This window comes from Rhineura floridana, chromosome 1, assembly GCF_030035675.1.
Source record: "Rhineura floridana isolate rRhiFlo1 chromosome 1, rRhiFlo1.hap2, whole genome shotgun sequence".
NCBI lineage: Eukaryota > Metazoa > Chordata > Lepidosauria > Squamata > Rhineuridae > Rhineura > Rhineura floridana.
Window position 1 is genome coordinate 296,162,961 of NC_084480.1, and position 19,960 is coordinate 296,182,920.

General features: G+C 43.1%; 2 protein-coding genes across 4 annotated transcripts in view; one reads left to right on the top strand and one right to left on the bottom strand.

Moving 5' to 3' along the window:
* The window catches only part of CSMD3 (CUB and Sushi multiple domains 3), a 1,044,618-nt gene that overhangs the window by 689,285 nt on the left and 335,373 nt on the right, over positions 1-19,960 (bottom strand). The gene's annotated exons all lie outside the window — the stretch shown is intronic.
* On the top strand, positions 10,047-10,941 carry LOC133375589 (cilia- and flagella-associated protein 74-like). The gene has a single exon (XM_061607334.1). The coding sequence runs from the start codon at positions 10,047-10,049 to the stop codon at positions 10,812-10,814; it is 768 nt and encodes a 255-aa protein (XP_061463318.1). The 3' UTR covers positions 10,815-10,941.

The window sequence follows — 19,960 nt, forward strand, 5'->3', positions numbered from 1 at the left end:
GATCCTTGAGGTGTTATGAAGAGGCTTTAATTACACCTATCATGATTGATAGCCTTTTCTATTTTCAAAATGCCACACACAAACAAGATAATCATCTGTTTACAAATAATTAATTCTGAGAAATGCATTTTGTCAAAGAGCACAAATGACACCTGAACTCAGTTTAAGATACAGGTTTTATGCTTTGTGGGGGGGGGGGGTCGGGGTGATGGTTAAGAGGAAAGAAGAGAAGGCTAGGAAGGAAATATGTCCAGGAACACCAAGAACTGCATTTACTTAATTGTTGTGTGCAGTAAGGATTTATTGGATAACAGAGATATAAATCATAGGAACACAGGAAGCTCCCTTATACTGTACTGAGTTACTCACTGGTCCATCTACCTCGGTATCGACTACACTGACTAGCATTGGCCCTCCATGATTTCAGAGAAGGATCTCTCCCATACCTACTTAGAGATGTCAGGGATTGAACCTTGTACCTTCTGAATGCAAAGCAGATGCTCTACCACTAAGCAACGGCCCTTCCCAGAAATATAAAATGAATGATCAACCAGTTAGGCTTCACCTACTGTATATATGGTGCTGACCTAGCCACTCAATGCCTGAGACACTCCTAGATGACTCTCACTCATAAGAGTTCCTTACTCTACCAGCTTGTTTGTTCAGCACCCATATACTACCAACTCACTAGCTATTTTCATTACTCATTTTTCTATTGGAAATTTGTACTCAGGGCAACTTGCAACAATATACAAAAACACATTAGCATAACACTTTGAAATCATCGAAGTTCTAAATTATTGAAGCTCAAACCACAGTCTTGAAGCACTTTAAAATGATAAAAGGGGATGGAAGTAAGAAAGAGAAAGAAAAGGGGTGGCAAAGTGCAGGAGACAGAGAGGAAAGTTGGTGGCAAAGAGAAAAAGAGTAGCTTGCCCAAACCACCACTGGCTCCTTTCCTGACCACTACTAGTTTCGATCCTGCCCACCAACAGCATGTGGCCCCCAATGTATTACTCCTAACAGAATATGGCCCTCAGCAGGTTTTCCAGCCTCTTAAAGCATATGGAAGAACATATGAGAGTAGACACCTCTGAAGCTATACAGAAAAGTATTCAGTAGCAATAGAGACATGAAACAGAACATGTTCCCAAAAAAGTTCTAGTTAAAAATGATGCCCAGGGGAATAAAGAATATTTGCAGGATGCCTAAAATGGAGCAGCCTGTCAGGCCTCCTTTACAAATCTGTTCCAGGCCCATGACGGTCCACCAGAAAATGTGCAATGGTTATAAATGGGAAAGCAGCTTGTCCACTCCACTGAATAATTAGTGGTAATAAAACCTATCAAAAGATTTTACAGTGTGCCATTCCTTCTACTCTGGCCTGCAGCATAGCTGCCAAGATTGCAGTGCTACCTTTTAGGAAAAGCACTTGGTAACCAATGGCGACTAGATTTAGCTGAAAGTAGGGATGAAAGGTGCTGTCAATTTCAATTCTCTCCATTTCTCATTTTTTCAATCTCAAATTCAGTTCTTCACATTTCTGTAACAATTTGCAGATTTTAAAAAATCCTCATGAAAATATTTCAACATTTTATCACAAATTTCTAATAAACACATTTTTGTATCGTTTTGACTTATACATTTTTGCAAATAATTTATCCTAATATAATGCTTTTATATGTTACTTCCACTAATATATTTATTTTAAGCACACTTCCCCCAATATATGCATTTCTGTAAACATTATTTGGTTGGAGAACTGCAATCCAAAATTTGGATGTGTGTGGATTTTGAAGGATAGCTGTGTTTCAGTTCTCATATTGTTTCAGAACGTGCAAATTTGATAGATTTGGCTTTAAATGACAACTGAATTGAATTTATCCCCCATCCCTAGCTGAAAGCAATTCAGAATCAGTACACTAAGTTCAAGAAGTTTATTATATATATATATATATTAACAGATCAGCCATACTATGTAGTCAAGTTAAACTTTGATGTACAATGTTATAGATTTATAAAATTAGAGCAGAAGAGTTATTTCAATGCCTGAGCACTTCCAATATCAATACTTACCTAGACTCATATATCATATGCACAGCGATGAGCTGCAGTTCTGTAAATTCCCAGCACATAAAAATAAGCAGAAGGTATGCAAAAAGACATCTTAAAGAAATGGTATTATTTTCGTTGTCAGCTGAGGTCACATTGCATGAAATGGAAATTTCTATGGGATGCAGTACTGATTGCACAATGGAGAAACAGAACAAGAAGGCTGTCAGCCACCTGGGCTATTGTTACCACAACTAGAGAAGAAAAGCTTTAGAAACATAATACTGAGTCTTTAAGTCTTGTAGAAGAATAGAGAATGGAGAAGTATTCTCGGCGTAATGACACAGAAAGATTAAGAGTGAAGAAATTCACGAGCTAGCAAGTTAGAAAGATTAACTGACAGTCAAATTAAACTTCTTGCAGCTGGAATGGCAAGTGGCTTCACAGGAAGCTGTTGTATTAGAGACTTAAGGATTTGCATCAGAAAACCCATGGCTCAAGGTGAGGATGGGACCTAGCCTAGTGATCTACTTAGGACTGTGCTGTAATCTCAGACCCAAGAACCCTTGGAAATGCAAATAAGTAACATCAGACCCTGCAACTCCCAGGCAGTGAAAGGCCTCTAGATTAGCCAGACCTGGTATGAATATAACTCACTGTAGTTCCCCACTCTACTGTTGACCCAACTCCTCTTACAGTTGACACTGAGAAATATATTGTAATATTCTATACACTTATTTGCAACTGCAAATATCCAGTTTTTTCTGTTTTCATAAATGGTATGCATGGACATTTGCCGCATCTCTCCTTCAAGGCAGGTTACAACTATTTTAAAATGCAGCATTAAAAACAATTAAAACCTAAAATCACAAAATAGGGTGGGTCCTAAAAATAAATCTCTCAAGTGTCAAAGGACAGGGTAAAGAGGTACATCTTCATTGTAAAGTTTTAAGCAAATGCTGAAGTTGCTAGGTGCACCTTGGTGGGGAGGGAGTTCCACAACAGGCATCACCACAGAGAATGCCCTCTCCCAGACCACACACACCCAAACTCCCAAGAATGGCAGAACTACTAAGGGCCCCCTTTACTGATCTCAACATCTGAGAGGGTATGTAGAAAAGGACATGGTCTTTCAGATGCTTGGAACCTAAGTCATTTAGGGCTTTAAACACTAGCATTAGCATTGCAAATTGAGCCTGGAAATGAAATGGCAGCCAATGCAGCTGTTTTAAAACAGGAGTTACATGAGATCTCAAGTGAAACCCAGTCAGTAATCTGGCTGCTGCATCGCAGGAAGGAACCATAGCTCAGCAGTAGAGCACACGTTTTTCATGCAGAATGCGTAAGGCTCAATTTTCAGCATCTCCAGCCAGGGCCAGATTATCTATTAGGCTTAGTAGGCTGAAACCTAAGGGCCCAGAGCTCTTGGGGGCCCACAATCTGTGGAAGCAGGACAGGAGCCGCAGATCACAGGACAAGAGCTTCCGAACCGCCCGCCATCTCCCCGCTTCACTTACGTTTTTCTCGGCTGTTTTTTGCAGTTTGCCATCAATTAAGATGGCGGCCAAGGTTTCCCTAAGGGGCTGAAGCCTCTGCCGCCATCTTGGTTGATGGCACGCATGCATGCTACATGTGCACATTGCTGCCATCAATCAAGATGGCGGCAGAGGCTTCAGCCCCTTAGGGAAACCTCGGCCGCCATCTTGATTGATGGCAAACCTGCACACACAGTGCGCACAGCTGCAAAAAAAGCAGAAAGGTAGGTGAAATGGGGGGATGGGATGGAATGGGATGGTGGGCAGCTCAGAATCAGCCTAGGGGCCCTCCTCAGCTTAATCCGGCCCTGTCTCCAGCTAAGGCAGGAGTGGGGAATTCACAGCTCTCCAGGCAATCGCAGGCAGTGGGGTGATGTTGCATACCTGGCTTCTGGATGCCAAGGGCTGCTGCTTACTGAGAGGGGGAGGGGTGAGGTATGGGGAGCACAGTGCAGTGTGGGCACAGTGGTGGCACAGCGGCAGAAGCATCATATTGGGTGCACCACTGCACCTTGCTCTCCATGCCTTACCGCAGTAAATGACAGTGACCCTCAGCATCCAAATGCCAGGTATGCAACACTGTCCCACCTTTGCTATCCCACTGACCACTACTGCCTCCAGATGTTTCTGAACTGTAAGTTCCATCCTCCCTGAACAATGACCATGTTGGCTGGGGCTGATGGGAGTTGGAGTCCTACAACGTCTGGAGGTCCACACATTCCTTACCCCTGAGGTATGGGATCAGACAGCAGGTGATGGGAGAGCTGGCTGCTGACAGCCACAATAGATATTTCAGTTGTCTGGATCAGTAGAAGATGGCTCCATGTGCGTTTATCCTTTTCTCCTTTAGCTGAGGGCAGTCATATGTCAAGAGGGTTTGCATGCATGATTCCATTCTTGTTAATATTTTATTAATAAAGTAAAAACAACTTCTAGAGGGTGTGGGAATGTTGAATGTGTCAGCCTTGAAAAGTCTGTGTTTATTATATAAATACAGTTTAAGGGTAAAAAATTGAAATTTGGTACTGTAGCCAAATTTAAAGCAGGGGAATTCTGAATCTGAGCGCATAATTGTTCCTTTATCTTTTAAAAAGTGATATGAAAATAAATGTCACAAAGAAGCTTTAGAGCAGTATCTTCTGAAACTGTGAAGGATAATATTTCCCTATTTTCTTACCTACATGAGGCAGCTGTGACTTTAATCAGTTCATTTGTCTTCATCTGTTGTGTTAGTTTTTCATTCTGTGAGCTAAAATGTTAACTCTGCAACATAAAATCTTTGGAGGCAGCAGAGACAACTGTTTTGGTTTGGACACCAGCAGTTTATCATTAGTATTCCATTATTCAATGTGTGTTTTTTTACAGCATACATTTTTGCTTCCATAGGAATCTCTGCTTTTCACAACATCAATTTTATTACAATCATCTTGTATTACAATCATACAACATCTTGTATTACAATCATACAAGTCGTATGTCAACACTGGTGCCAGGAGTGGGGTCCTCCACCATTCTTGAAGGCAGCAGGGTAGCTGAAGAGGCCCAGAACAGGCTTCATGGCACACATAACTTCATCCTCCAGCACCTTGCCCCTGCTGACTGCCCCCAGCCACCTTGTTCTACCTAATGACAGGGCATGTCTTGCTGATTGCTTTAGTCTCCTTCCAATCAACTGTTGCTTAGAATGGGTAATTGAACTGAGAAGAGTTTGCATACCACATCTCTGAATGTGTCACTACTCTGGGCTTGTGTCCTCATTAAGGTCAATTCAAAAAAGAATCAAGAAGCAATTTAGAGGTGTTTTGTGTTGTTTCCTGAGAATAAAGGTTTTTGTGAATACCCAGTAGGGGATGTATTTTAAGAAAGAATTCTACAGCAGATGGTTGACTGGCTCAACACACAAAGGAATACTAGAAGGACAAAATGTACACTACCTGGATGAGTAACTTTGTTGTTATGTGCCTCCAAGTCGACTACGACTTAATGTCCAAGATATTTCATGCAGATACAAATTAAACTTGGAGGAACCAATCCAATTCTAGGACTCCATGAACTGATACAAATTGCTGGCTGAAGCTATGTTTTCTCCCCTCCCCCTCTGATCACATCTGTTGAAATAAATTTCATTCTTCTACTGATCTTCAGGCTCAATGTCTACAAACACCTTGGATAAACTCAGGAAGAATTCCTGTAAGTTGACAAGGGCCTCAAACCAAGGCATCCAGCAACAGGGACCAGGTCCATTGATCCCTGCTCTGCTGAGTCAGCTCTCAGGCAGAGGAAAATACTAAATTGACCCTTGTTCTGCAGCAGCACCCAGATTTGCTGGAAAGTGTAGTGTAATTTATTAGCACAGCCGGACCAGACACATGTTCTTTAGAGCCCATAGGACACACCTGGCCTTATATTAATACTACCTCAGGCTGGTTGTTCTAGTCCAGCTTTCACCAACCTGGTGCCCTCCAGATGTTGCTAACTGGAGCTGATGGGAGTTGTAGGGCCCCTCCTAACACCCTTGTTATTGTGCATTCATGGTGATTTGTGTTCATGATGCTATCAAGGCAGTCACACAAAATGCCACTTTCAATACAATTTGTGCCTGCCAAAGTTTGGGGGCAGTCATGTTGCTACATTTCCAGTCAGTACATATCCCACAACTTCCTGCTCAAACCCCATAACTTTTTATTCCACAAATTCTGGTCTATTTTTGTCCCACTTTTGTTGCACTATAGCCCCTCTAGACAGCAATAATGTGGTAGCATTGGGGAAGCATTGCAGAGCAAATTAAAGCACGATAAATCCACCACTAGTGCACTATTACATGTCAAGAACATGTTGCAGAATACACCTGCAGTAAAACACCAGTCTGGAAGGGCCCATAGGCCAAAACATCTTGAGGGCACCAGGTTGGATGAGGCTGCACTAAAGAATCCTGTGTTTTGGTTCTGGACTGCTACCTTCTGGAACCACTCTGCCTTCTTGTTTTTAGATTGAAAATGGAAATGGACTGCCTTCAAGTCAATTCCGACTCATGGCGACCCTGTGAAAAGGGTTTTCATGGTAAGCGGTATTCGGAGGGGGTTTACCATTGCCTTCCTCTGAGGCTGAGAGGCAGTGGCTGGCCCAAGGTCACCCAGTGAGCTTCATGGCTATATGGGGTTTCGAACCCTGCTCTCCCAGGTTGTAGTCCAACATCTTAACCACTATACAACTAAATGTTTAGTGGACTATATTTCCCCCCCAAATAAATAAATTAAAATACCCCTCCAGCCTCTGACACTTTGGAGTTATGGCTACTGCCATTGGACTTGATCTCTTGCCCACTGGAGATCACATTATGTGACTAACTTATTTTCTTTTCTTTATTATTTATTTATTTATTACATTTATACCCCGCTTTTCTTTTCATGATAGAAACCCAAGGCGGCTTACATATGGCTCCCAGGAGGTCTCCCATCCAGGCACTGACCAGACCTGACCTTATGTGCCATTTCTGGAAAATGACCCATGACAACATTGTCTCTCGCTATCCAGCTGATTGTAGGTAAATCTGATCCTGCTGAGCCCTCAATGTTTCTTATAATGACTATGGGTTAGCTCCAGACTTAGGCTTAAATCCAGTACATGTCTACTCTGAAGTAAGCTCCACTGGGTACAATGGGACTTTGTTGTTGTTATGTGCCTTCCAGTCGATTATGAATTATGGCAACCCTTTGAATCAGTGACCTCCAATAGCATCTGTCATGGACCACCCTGTTCAGATCTTGTAAGTTCAGGTCTGTGGCTTCCTTTATGGAATCAATCCATCTCTTGTTTAGCCTTCCTCTTTTTCTACTCCCTTCTGTTTATCCTAGCATTATGGTCTTTTCTAGTGAATCCTGTCTTCCCATTATGTGTCCAAAGTAGGTTAACCTCAGTTTCATCATTTTAGCTTCTAGTGACAGCTCTGGTATAGCACAGTGAGGAGGACAGCCTGGCTGGCAGTCCACAGTCTGTGACTTCAAATCCCCAAGCGTGTCTCCTGGGTGTAAAAGGCCAGCTAAAGATCACCCCCACAGTGAGTGGCTCAGGGGTTACGTGCCCTGCCACGTGTGCAGCCGTGAGCAAGCTGCATAGTCCCAAGGAGCCCAGTTGCTTCCCAGCTAGCAGTTGTAGACAAGGAAGGGGCTGGCTTGTGCAGCTGTGGCAAGCTGAGCAGGCCCTAGCCAGCTGGGGAGCACTAGCCTCAGAGGGAGGCAATGGTAAACCCTCTCTGAATACCGCTTACCATGAAAACCCTATTCGTAGGGTAGCCATAAGTCGGGATCGACTTGAAAGCAGTCCATTCCATTAATTTGTTCTAACACCCAATTATTTATCTTTTTCGCAGTCCATGGAACGCCCAAAGCTCTCCTCTAACACCACATTTCAAAGGAGTTGATTTTTCTCTTATCCATTTTTTTCACTGTCCAGCTTTCACATCCATACATAGAGATCGGGAATACCATGGTCTGAATGATCCTGACTTTAGTGTTCAGTGATACATCTTTGCATTTGAGGACCTTTTCTAGTTCTCTCATAGCTGGCCTCCCCAGTCCTAGCCTTCTTCTGATTTCTTGTTTATTGTCTCCATTTTGGTTAATGACTATGCCAAAGTATTGATAATCCTTGACAAGTTCAATGTCCTCATTGTCAACTTTAAAGTTACATAAATCTTCTGTTTTCATTACTTTAGTCTTTTTGACATTCAGCTGCAGTCCTGCTTTTGCGCTTTCCTCTTTAACTTTCATCAGCATTCATTTCAAATCATTACTGGTTTCTGCTAGTGGTATGGTATCGTCTGCATATCTGAAATTATTGATATTTCTCCCTCCAATGTTCACACCTCCTTCAATGTTCTTGGTCCAATCCCGCTTTCCGTATATGTTCTGCGTATAGATTAAACAAATAGGGTGATAAAATACACCCCTGTCTCACACCCTTTCCAATGGGGAACCAATCTGTTTGTCCATATTATGTCCTTACAGTAGCCTCTTGTGTATAGGTTGCCCATCAGGACAATCAGATGCTGTGGCACCCCCATTTCTTTTAAAGCATTCCATAGTTTTTCGTGATCTACACAGTCAAAAGCTTTGCTGTAATCTATAAAGCACAGGGTGATTTTCTTCTGAAATTCCTTGGTCCATTCCATTATCCAACATATATTTGCGATATGATGTCTGGTGTCTATTCCCTTTCTGAAGCCAGCTTGGATGTCTGGCATTTCTCGCTCCATATATGGTAAGAGCCTTTGTTGTAGAATCTTGAGCATTACTTTACTTGAATGGGATATTAAGGCAATCATTCGATAATTACTGCATTCCCTGGGATCCCCTTTCTTTGGAATTGGGATATATATTGAACGCTTCCAGTCTGTAGGCCATTGCTTAGTTTTCCATATTTGTTGATACTTTTTTGTCAACGTTTGGACAGCTTCAGTCTCAGTAGCTTGTAGCAACTCTATTGGTATACCATCTGTTCCTGGTGATTTGTTTCTTCCAACTATTTTAAGAGCAGCTTTCACCTCACATTCTAAAATTTCTGGTTCTTCATCATACGGTTCCTCCGTGAATGAATCTGTCATCCTTGCATCTCTTTTATAGAGTTCTTCAGTGTATTGCTTCCATCTTCCTTTTATTTCATCTCGAATGAGATGAAATGTGTTCCCCTGTTGATTATTCAACATCCCTACTAGTGGTTTAAATTTCCCTTTCATTTTTCTAATTTTTTGGAATAGCGCTCTTGTTCTTCCCTTTTTGCTGTCCTCTTCTATTTCTATACAATAACTATTGTAATAGTTCTCTTTGTCCCTACGTACTAGTCGCTGTATTGTTGCATTTAGGGTTCTGACAGTGTTTGTATCTCCTCTTGCTTTTGCTTTCCTTCTCTCTTTAACCATTTAAAGAGTTTCATCAGTCATCCATTGAGGTCTTTCTTTCTTTTTAACTAGAGGTATTGTCTTTTTGCATTCTTCCCTGATAATGTCTCTGACTTCAGTCCATAGTTCTTCTGGTTCTCTGTTAACTAAGTTTAAAGCCTCAAATCTGTTCCTTATTTGATCTTTATATTCTTCTGAGATGTTATTTAAATTGTATTTTGGCATTATGAATGCTTTGTTGTTCTTCTTTAGCTTTACTCTGATTTTCGATATAATCAGTGCATGATCTGTACCGCAGTCTGGTCCTGGTCTTGTTTTCGCAGAAAGTATGGAACTTCTCCATCTTCTGCTACCAATTATATAATCAATTTGATTCCTATATTGACCATTTGGTGATGTCTACATGTACAGTCCTCTTTTCAGTTGTTCAAAAAATTTGTTTGCAAGAATCAAATCCACAGAATTCAGTAAGTCTTTCTCCTGCTTCATTTCTGCCTCCTAAGCCCCATTGTCCCACAATTCCTATTTCTTCTCTGTTCCCTCCTTTTGCATTTCAGTCCCCCATGACTCTACCCCTGAAATACTCGATCTTCCTCGAATCTCTCTCGCCAAACAGAGACAGAGAGCACCAGAAACTTCCCCCTTTCCTTGCATCTCCAGAGATAACAGACTTAGTTGGTACACAAAACTACAGTGGCTTGAGTGTGTTCAGCGTCTCCCCTGTGGAAGGGACCATCTGTTTCGGGAAGTGTCAGGAATTCACCGTCACCTTCAGCCCTGATCACGAGAGCCTATTTTATTCTGACTGCATCCAGGTGGTGATCTTCGGCAAGGAAGTCATCCGTGTGATCCAGCTGAAAGGGGCAGCGAGGAACCACATGATGTTTGTGGAAGGAGGTGACCCATTGGATGTGCCCATCGAGTCATTGGCCATAACGACATCTGTGGCTGAAGAAGCGGCCAAATCAGAAAGCGACAGGGCTACCAACTCCATTCTTCTGAACCTGGAGTGTGTTCAGTCGGAGACCTTTGTTATCCCAGCCATATGGGAGCTGAAAGTCGGAGGGATACGCACTGCCCAGTTTGCCTCAAAGAAGAATGTTGAATACAGCTGGGAGAACATGCAACTTCTGCAGCTAAAAGGATTCACTATCGACCCTGTGAAAGGCACTGTTGAGCGCGGGCAAACCAAATCCATCAGTGTTTCTTGGGTGCCCCCTGCTGGATCAAACCCCAATCAGCCGGTGACGGGATCAGCCATACTGACTGTGAAAGGCGATGTTAAGGAAGTGTACAGCGTCTACTTCATGGGCAGGATTGTGGCCAAGTGAACTGTGACCAAGCTGAGACTCCACCCTCTCCTTGGGAGAGTGAGGTCGTTCCCGTGAATCTTCCAGAGCATCCAGAATTGAAGTCAAAGATAACAGACACTAAATGAAAAAAAGAAGATTATTTTTCGGGGGGGGGGAACTCACAAATGTTTTGTGGAATCTGAAATTACACAATCCGGTTTCCTTAGAGCTGCTTAAAGTGGAGGTCCTCAGCATCCTTCTTCCAAAACTAACTCTCCTGAAACAAGGAAGATTACTTAGGAGGCAAAGATCTCGCACCTCATGGAAATTTATGAAAGAGGAGAAAAAACAAAGGCAAGAGAGTCAAACTATTTGAAGCATTTAAGACAAGACTCGCCTGTCACCCTTTCTTCCCTAAAGGGCCATTTGTTATTGTTTCATTACTGTTGTTGTATTTTATGATGAAATTATTTTTGTAATTGTTTCCTTTTGTTGTAACCCATTTTGAGCACAATTTTTTTTTGTAAGTCGCTTACAGTTCCATTTTGGAAAAAAGGCGACTAATAAATATCATTAATAATAATAATAATAATAATAATAATGACTATCAGCACATCTTGTTTTGGTGTGTGATCAATTTCCTCCTGTACTTCTGCGTAAAATCTCTCCAATTCCTCTTCTTCTGCATTTGCTGTTGGAGCATAGACTTGGATGATGGTTATGTTACTAGGTTTCCCATTTAATCTCATTGATATCACTTGCTCAGACCTTGCATTGTAGCTCCTAATTTCTTTTGATACATCACTTCTCACTATTAAAGTAACCCCATTTCTTCTTAATTTCTCATTTCCTGCATAAAATATTCAGCAATATTTTGTAGTTGCTTGATTGAAAATGTCCCATTCCCATCCATTTTAATTCTCTCACACCAAGTATTGTAATGTTGATACGTTCCATTTCTTGCTTGATAATGTCTAACTTTCCCTGGTTTACGCTTCTCACATTCCATGTTCCTATTATGTAAGTCGTACAGCTCCGGACTCTCCTTTCATATCTGTGCTCATCAGCCTCTGGGCTTCCTTTCGGCTTTGACCCAGCTGCGTCATTAGTCACAGCGCTACTCGTACTTGTCCTTTGTTCTTCCCCAGTAGCTAGGTGAGTGCCTTCTGACCTGGGGGTCTCATCTTCCAGCACTATCTCGTGTTTCATTTTGGATACTCTGTTCATAGGGTTTTCGTGGTAAGAGGTATTCAGAGGTAGTTTACCATTGCCTTCCTCTGAGTTTGGATGCATCTTAGTCTGGTGTCTCAGCTTTGACCATTACACCTTGGCTGCCCCTGCTAGGAGTCTAGCCTCTTGGTCTAGACTCCTGACGGCATTGCTCTTAGCTTCTTCAACACTCTCAAACCCCCTCACCACGTTAAGGTTTGCATCCTAAAGGGGAATGGGGACTTTCAATGGGAGTTACTCCCAGGTAAGTGTGTATTGGATTGCAGCCAAAGACTGCAATCCTAACCCCACTTAGTTAGGAGCAAGCCCCACTGAAAATAATTATGACTTACTTCTGAGTAGAGACAACAGAGAAATTTGTTCTCATCAAACACAGTACTGAATTCATCCATATTTTGCTCATGTGACCCAAAACAAAGCAACCATTCTTTATCTGAGCACTCTTGAGTGTTGGTAGGATCTCTCCATACCATTTTTTTAAATTGGTGAATGTTTTTCAAAACTCAGCCCTATTTTTTGTAGGCTACTTTTTGTAAGCTACTTTTCACAGACTTCTTTTTCCCTTACATCTGATCTGAAGCTGCGAAATTTATTTTGAACATCTCAGTAAAGTGCTGATGGTAACCATTAGCCAATCCATTCAGTCTTTGTTATGTTTCTAACACTGTCTCTGCCTTGCATTTCTTTTATGTTATCTCTGTTAGCTCTATTACATGCTGGATGTGTGTAGAGAGGGTTGATGTAAGGGGTAATACAAACACACATGCCAAATAATTTTTAAAGAAAAGCAAGTCCATTCAGGGATGTTTATTGGCACTTATTGTAATCCTATCAGTGAGATGGATCAGTCATTCCTTTAACAAACAATGTTATCTACAAGTCTGTTGCCTCAGGCAAATAGTCTCAAGTCACCTCCCTGCAATGCTGCAGGCACCACCACAGGGAAGGCAAGATTAGTCCGACAGAGGAGGAGGAAGGGGAATAGAAGCAATTTTTTTACCAACTAGTTCATTACCAAAAGAGTTTGGGCTGAGTTGGTTCACATGGGAGTAGTATATAAGATGAGAAGAAGAAAACTGAGCTTCTGCTTGAAGTTTATTCACACACACACACACACATGTCTTCCTGGCTCCTGCTCAATGTCAAAAGCACATGTACATGCATGCACACACACACACACACTGTCACTTAGGGGATAAACAAGTTACAATTGTGCAAATAGCATTCTAAATCTGACCGTTTACAAAATAACTGCATATACATACCTTATATTCCGGCGTATAAGACGACTTTTTAACCCAGGAAAATCTTCTCAAAAGTTGGGGGTCGTCTTATACGCCCAGTCATCTTATACGCCGGAATATACGGTAGTTATTTCGCAAGAGTGGGCATTGCTGGACTATTGCTGTGCCTTTCCGCAAACAAACGTGCAGGCTAGGGCTGGTGTGTATACACACACACGTGTGTATACACGCACAGACACCCAGCGGGGAGGGCAGGGGGCGGGGGTCAGTAGCGTCAGGCTCCCATGGCGTCACTATTTACGTCTCGCATTCCAGCCGCTGTATGAAGAGGCCTCTACGGCTCCTCTCGCATAAATGACGTGCGGCGTGGAGGGAGAGGGAGAGCAAGCGCGCACTCAGGAGCCTCCTTCAGTTACAACCGACAGGGACGGGGACAGGCTCTGAGCGTGCCGCAGCTAGCCGGCCGGCCTATATAAACAAAGACACATTGCTTTGGCTTGGACTCCTTACTCAGTCCCAACTCTCACAGCAGCGACACGTGGGAGACGCGGCTTCGCTTCGCTCCTGCTATATCCCAGCTCTCCCCTGCCCCTTCCAACCATCCAATGCCTCAGGACAGCGCATCCCCCCGGACTGAAATCCGGGCAGGGAACAAAACGCTCTGTCTTCGCGGTAGTAAAGAGGAAAGCGGCCGATCAGAATTGAACTCGCCACTTGAAGCGCCAGCCTTGGGGATGTGGGCTCTTCTGTGCAGCCTGCTCTCTCGATCTCTTTCTCGGCGCTTTCTTTCCTCTGCTTGTAGTTGTCATGGGGATGATGCTCGTGGGCTTGCCCTCTCGGGCTTGATGAATGGCGGCAATTTGTCCTCGTCCGGGACAGCCACAGCGGAGCTTTCTCTCGGGGGGAAAAGACGTGCTCTTGGACCTTCCCTGTTGGTTTTTGCTGCGCGAGCGTGGCTTGGGCAGAGGTTGGATTGGGGATGGGAGAAGAGGGGAAAACAAAAGCCGGTGGGATAGCTTAGAGGAGAAAGCGGGGCGGGGAGCTCGTTAAAGGACCTGGCGGCGGAGATGATCTGATCTGGTGCGCGGAAGGGCCTGGACAAAAGTTGAGGGGATTGCGCCTCATTGACGCTTTTCAGCTACGACAAGCCCGCACGTGGAACAGGGCGAAGAGAGGCAAAGGGGTGGCTTTTATGTTTACATGTTTGATAACAAACCGCCTTATGTTTATAAGTGACAGTTTTCCTGCTAAGTACCTGCATGTCATAAGCAGGGGTAGTCTTATACGGCGAGTATATCCCAAACTCTATATTTTAACTGGAAAAGTTGGGGGTCGTCTTATACGCCCAGTCGTCTTATACGCCGGAATATACGGTACTAAAAAAAGATGCTTAAGCTGCATGGAAAGCCTAATTTAATTGTGAAAAGAGACAATCCTGATGGCTACTTGAAGATAAGGAAATTAGCATGAACAAAGAAAATATTACGGTATCTATTAAAGACATTTGTGTCCTTCACAAGGTAAAACAAACTACTGCGGAGTATTCACAAGCCACAGCAAACCAAAAAGTCATAAAATTACAAAACGCCAACAGCTAAGGTCTGGGATTGACTGAAGATCAAATGGACAGTGAACAAACAGGTACACAATAGCAAATTACACTCCTACTTCTGAGTACCAGTTAGCTTAACTTCTGTCCCTAGAAAACTGGTAGAAAGTATTATTAAAGCTAGATTAACTAAGCACATAGAAGAACAAGCCTTGCTGAAGCAGAGCCAGCATGGCTTCTGCAAGGGAAAGTCCTGTCTCAGTAACCTGTTAGAATTCTTTGAGAGTGTCAACAAGCATATAGATAGAGGTGATCCAGTGGACGTAGTGTACTTAGACTTTCAAAAAGCGTTTGACAAGGTACCTCACCAAAGACTTCTGAGGAAGCTTAGCAGTCATGGAGTAAGGGGAGAGGTCCTCTTGTGGATAAGGAATTGGTTAAGAAGCAGAAAGCAGAGAGTAGGAATAAACGGACAGTTCTCCCAATGGAGGGCTGTAGAAAGTGGAGTCCCTCAAGGATCGGTATTGGGACCTGTACTTTTCAACTTGTTCATTAATGACCTAGAATTAGGAGTGAGCAGTGAAGTGGCCAAGTTTGCTGATGACACTAAATTGTTCAGGGTTGTTAAAACAAAAAGGGATTGCGAAGCGCTCCAAAAAGACCTGAGTGAATGGGTGGAAAAATGGCAAATGCAATTCAATATAAACAAGTGTAAAATTATGCATATTGGAGCAAAAAATCTTAATTTCACATATATGCTCATGGGGTCTGAACTGGCGGTGACCGACCAGGAGAGAGACCTCGGGGTTGTAGTGGACAGCACGATGAAAATGTCGACCCAGTGTGTGGCAGCTGTGAAAAAGGCAAATTCCATGCTAGCGATAATTAGGAAAGGTATTGAAAATAAAACAGCCCATATCATAATGCCGTTGTATAAATCTATGGTGCGGCCGCATTTGGAATACTGTGTACAGTTCTGGTCGCCTCATCTCAAAAAGGATATTATAGAGTTGGAAAAGGTTCAGAAGAGGGCAACCAGAATGATCAAGAGGATGGAGCGACTCCCTTACGAGGAAAGGTTGCAGCATTTGGGGCTTTTTAGTTTAGAGAAAAGGCGGGTCAGAGGAGACATAATAGAAATGTATAAAATTATGCATGGCATTGAGAAAGTGGATAGAGAAAAGTTCTTCTCCCTCTCTCATAATACTAGAACTCGTGGACATTCAAAGAAGCTGAATGTTGGAAGATTCAGGACAGACAACAGGAAGTACTTCTTTCCTCAGCGCATAGTTAAACTATGGAATTTGCTCACACAAGATGCAGTAATGGCCACCAGCTTGGATGGCTTTAAAAGAAGATTAGACAAATTCATGGAGGACAGGGCTATCAATGGCTACTAGCCATGATGGCTGTGCTGTGCCACCCTAGTCAGAGGCAGCATGCTTCTGAAAACCAGTTGCTGGAAGCCTCAGGAGGGGACAGTGTTCTTGCACTCGGGTCCTGCTTGCAGGCTTCCCCCAGGCACCTGGTTGGCCACTGTGAGAACAGGATGCTGGACTAGATGGGCCACTGGCCTGATCCAGCAGGCTCTTCTTATGTTCTTATGTTCTTATGAGTAAACATAGTTAGGATTGCAGCCTTAGTTAGTTGAGCTTAGACTCTGCTAAAACCAATGGAACAAATTACTCATGACTCAAGGGGGGAGTGAGATCAACTAATCTGGCTCCAACTGAGTGTTGGAGATTGCTTGTGCATAATGATTAATCTTTTTGAGCACAGACATTAGAAGGAAACATGCTGAATACATTCAAATTAACATCTATTTGTTTGAAACCTGGTTTTAGTTAGAACCTCCCCCTGAAATGCTTCAAACAGAAGGAGGTTCTCACAAATCCCTCCATTCACTGAAGGAGCATGTGGAGAGGACTGCAGAGTCCCTGGACCACATGGATTACTTCTGCACATTGCAACATGCAATTGCCATGCTTCCCCAACATTGTATTCAACACATGTTGGAAGGTCTTTCATGTATTTACAGATGTACACAGGTAGAGCTTAGAGCTTCTCCATGCCACTCTGGCCAAAGCAGCCCTCACCCACCCCACCTCACTTTGTGTGGAGAAGCTCTGTTCACAGTCGTCTGTGTGCACACAGAACTTTTTCCAACATCCTTTGAGCAGCATAGCAGTGGTGGGCAGGGCAGTCTTTCAATGCATGGAGGATTGGTATGAACCTCCTTTTGTAATGTTAAAGCCTTGGGGATCAGGGCTGGCCCTGCCATTAGACAGACTGAGGCAGCCACCGCAGTCAGCAGATAGGAGAGCAAATTATTAATTTTTGTATTTTTACTGCCAGGGAGAGAGAAAGGTGCTTGTGGGATTTTCTGCCTTGGATATCAAAATGTAACTTGACCAGCCATGGGCACTATATACCATTAATTGGGAGGGGGCACCTGTTGCTGCACTGCACAAGAAAGTGGTTGAAATTCTATAAAACATCCAAACCAGAAGAAGTGCATGACAATATATAACAGCAGTAAATGTTAGCAGTCAGGAAATCCTATGATATTATGTATAAATAATGGGTTGTATCCAAATAAGTTCTGCTCAGAGTAGACCCACTGAAATTAATTGACTCAACTAACTTAAGTTCATTGATTTCAAGGGGCCTACTATCAGCAGGCCTTAGCTGGAGTCCTAGCTATTAGAAGGCGAAGAATATAGATATTGATTAGGATTGGCAGCTTGGCTTGAGGTGAAACTGTGCAAGAAGGAAAGCCAGCTACCAGAGAGGTGGGAACAGCTCAAAGCAAAAGGAGGGGGGATATATCAGATATCTTTCAAAGGGGAGAGTTGGCAGGTTGTATTTACCTTGACAGTAACGGTTATTCTGTGGAAAAGAGGTCTAGGAGCAGATGGGAAGTTGATAGCAGCTAGAAAATGAAATGGCACTAAGTTGACAAATGCCAGTCTAAAGGGCAAGCATTACTTAAGGATCAGCTTATCTTACACAGCAGCTCCAGAACAGCGTCGACCTACTGGAGCATTAGTTTGTTCTCTTGAAACAAAATTGAAGATGGCAGCTAGCCAGCATTTTGGCTTCCTTTTGTCAAACTAAGGGAAATGTTTTGCTTGTTCAAACAGGATTGTCCTAATCACCAAGGCACTCATTTTGATGTTCAGCCAACAAAAATATATAATGCAGCATTTTATTGCTATTGACTTAACTAGGGAAACCTTTCTAATGGTTGGGTGTCACATAGGAACATTGGGGGTTTGCCTCTCTTGATCTACATGCTGTCTCTGCTGATCTCTTTTTGCAGTAAAAGAAACAGTGACAGGGTGAGGCAAGGAAAAGGCTACTCAGAAAACTATTTGGAGAGATAAAACAGGAAATGCTCATATCCACACCATACATACAAAGCACTTTAATAGTCATGGCTTTCCCCAAAGAATCCAGGAATTTAGGTTGTTAAGGATGCTGAAGGTTGTTAGAAGACCCCACACAGAGCAACTATTCCAAGCACCTTAACAAGCTACACTTCCCAGGATTCTTTGGAGGAAGCCATGACTGTTAAAGTGGTGTAAATGTGCAATAAATGCATGGTGTGGATGTGACGAGCTAGATCCAATCTCATCTAACTGCAGTAGTACCCATAAGAATGTAAGAGCTTTTCCATACTGTCGAGTAAAATTGCTAAAAATCCATGTTTTCATTATTCAGAATGTCCCCTGGTAGTCCAAAGCTGATAGCTTTGCACTTCCTTCATACTCCGATTAAGCTTTTCTCTCATCCGTACTTGTAGGCATGTTCTTTTTTGTTTTCTTTGCTCTTTGCCTGCCTCAGCACCCACCACCCCTCCTTCTGTAATCAAGCGAGTCAAAAGCAAGTCCACAAGTGTACTTGGTTTGTTTACAAACGTCTCCTTCCACTTTCCTCCCCTTCCAGAACAGAACTGACCATCACATACATTGCCAAAAATGGGGAGGGGGGTGGAGATGAGAAAAGCCAGGAGGAAATGCTTCCCATTACCTTCCCCTCTGTGCTTGTGAGAGCAACACAATGGCAGATCCACAGCAAAGCTTCTGGAAAGTTTTCACTTTTATTTTGTTGATAACATTCATTTTCTGAAAACCTGTATCTTCTGATGCTGCCCCCCGCATCCCCTTTTTAGTATTTTTCAGCGTGTGAGATACTGCTCATCTTGTTGTATTTTGGCTCACATCAGGTAACATGGGGAGAAAGGGGAGGGGTGAGGTGAGTTCATAGGAACCCAACAGAAGCAGGAGGCATGGAAGGAGGTGGAGTCAGTGTTGGAAATGGAACTCAGCTTGAAGCCTGAGAGGGGATTGTAGGCTACGTGAGAAGTAGAGAGGTAGGGAGAAGTCCTCCTAAATTCCTAGGCTGTTCTGTCCACTCTCACCTAAGCTCACCTTTCCTTCCAGATGTAAACTGATATCCTCAGAGGAAACTAATCTCCCTTCCAGCTCCTTCTCTGATCTCAGTCTTCCTTTGTTCTTCTTGCCAGCATGGCTCCCTGAGGAGGAGCACAGATGCAGCAGACATCTCTTCTGCAACATCTCCTATCTAGTTAGACAGATGTAGGTCTTTTCTATCTAAGTGTATTTCCTACAATAAACTTAGTTATTTTCTTATACCAGACTCTGAGTGCAATTTCTACCAAGCTGAAGTGCAGCTACTGCTTAGTGTTTACTGCACACGCTTAATTCTGCAAATACCATTATAATCCATAGATCCTAACAGTTAGAACCATCCACACAGGAAACTGCAGAGCAAAGCACCTGGGAATCTCTCCTTAGAAACAGTTTGTAATCTCTCTCTCTCTCTCTCTCTTTGGGCTCATCCAAACTGACCTGTATAATCCACGTTTTGCATATTCGCTTTGTCATTTGAGAGTCCCCACTTTGCCTGTTTGTTCGCCCTTTCCTGATGTAAAAAACACACTTCTTTCGTGCCCCCACGCACGACGGGAAGACCCTACATTATTCTCGCTTTTTCCCAGCTCCACCTCCAAAATCACCCCCTATCAGACAATTGGTCCTCAAAGGAGCGCAATAACGTGCATGCGCTGTAATGTAGGAGCGTGAAATTTTGAATCTGTAATGGAGATTGGGGTGGGTGTGCCAGGGAGCCATCCTATT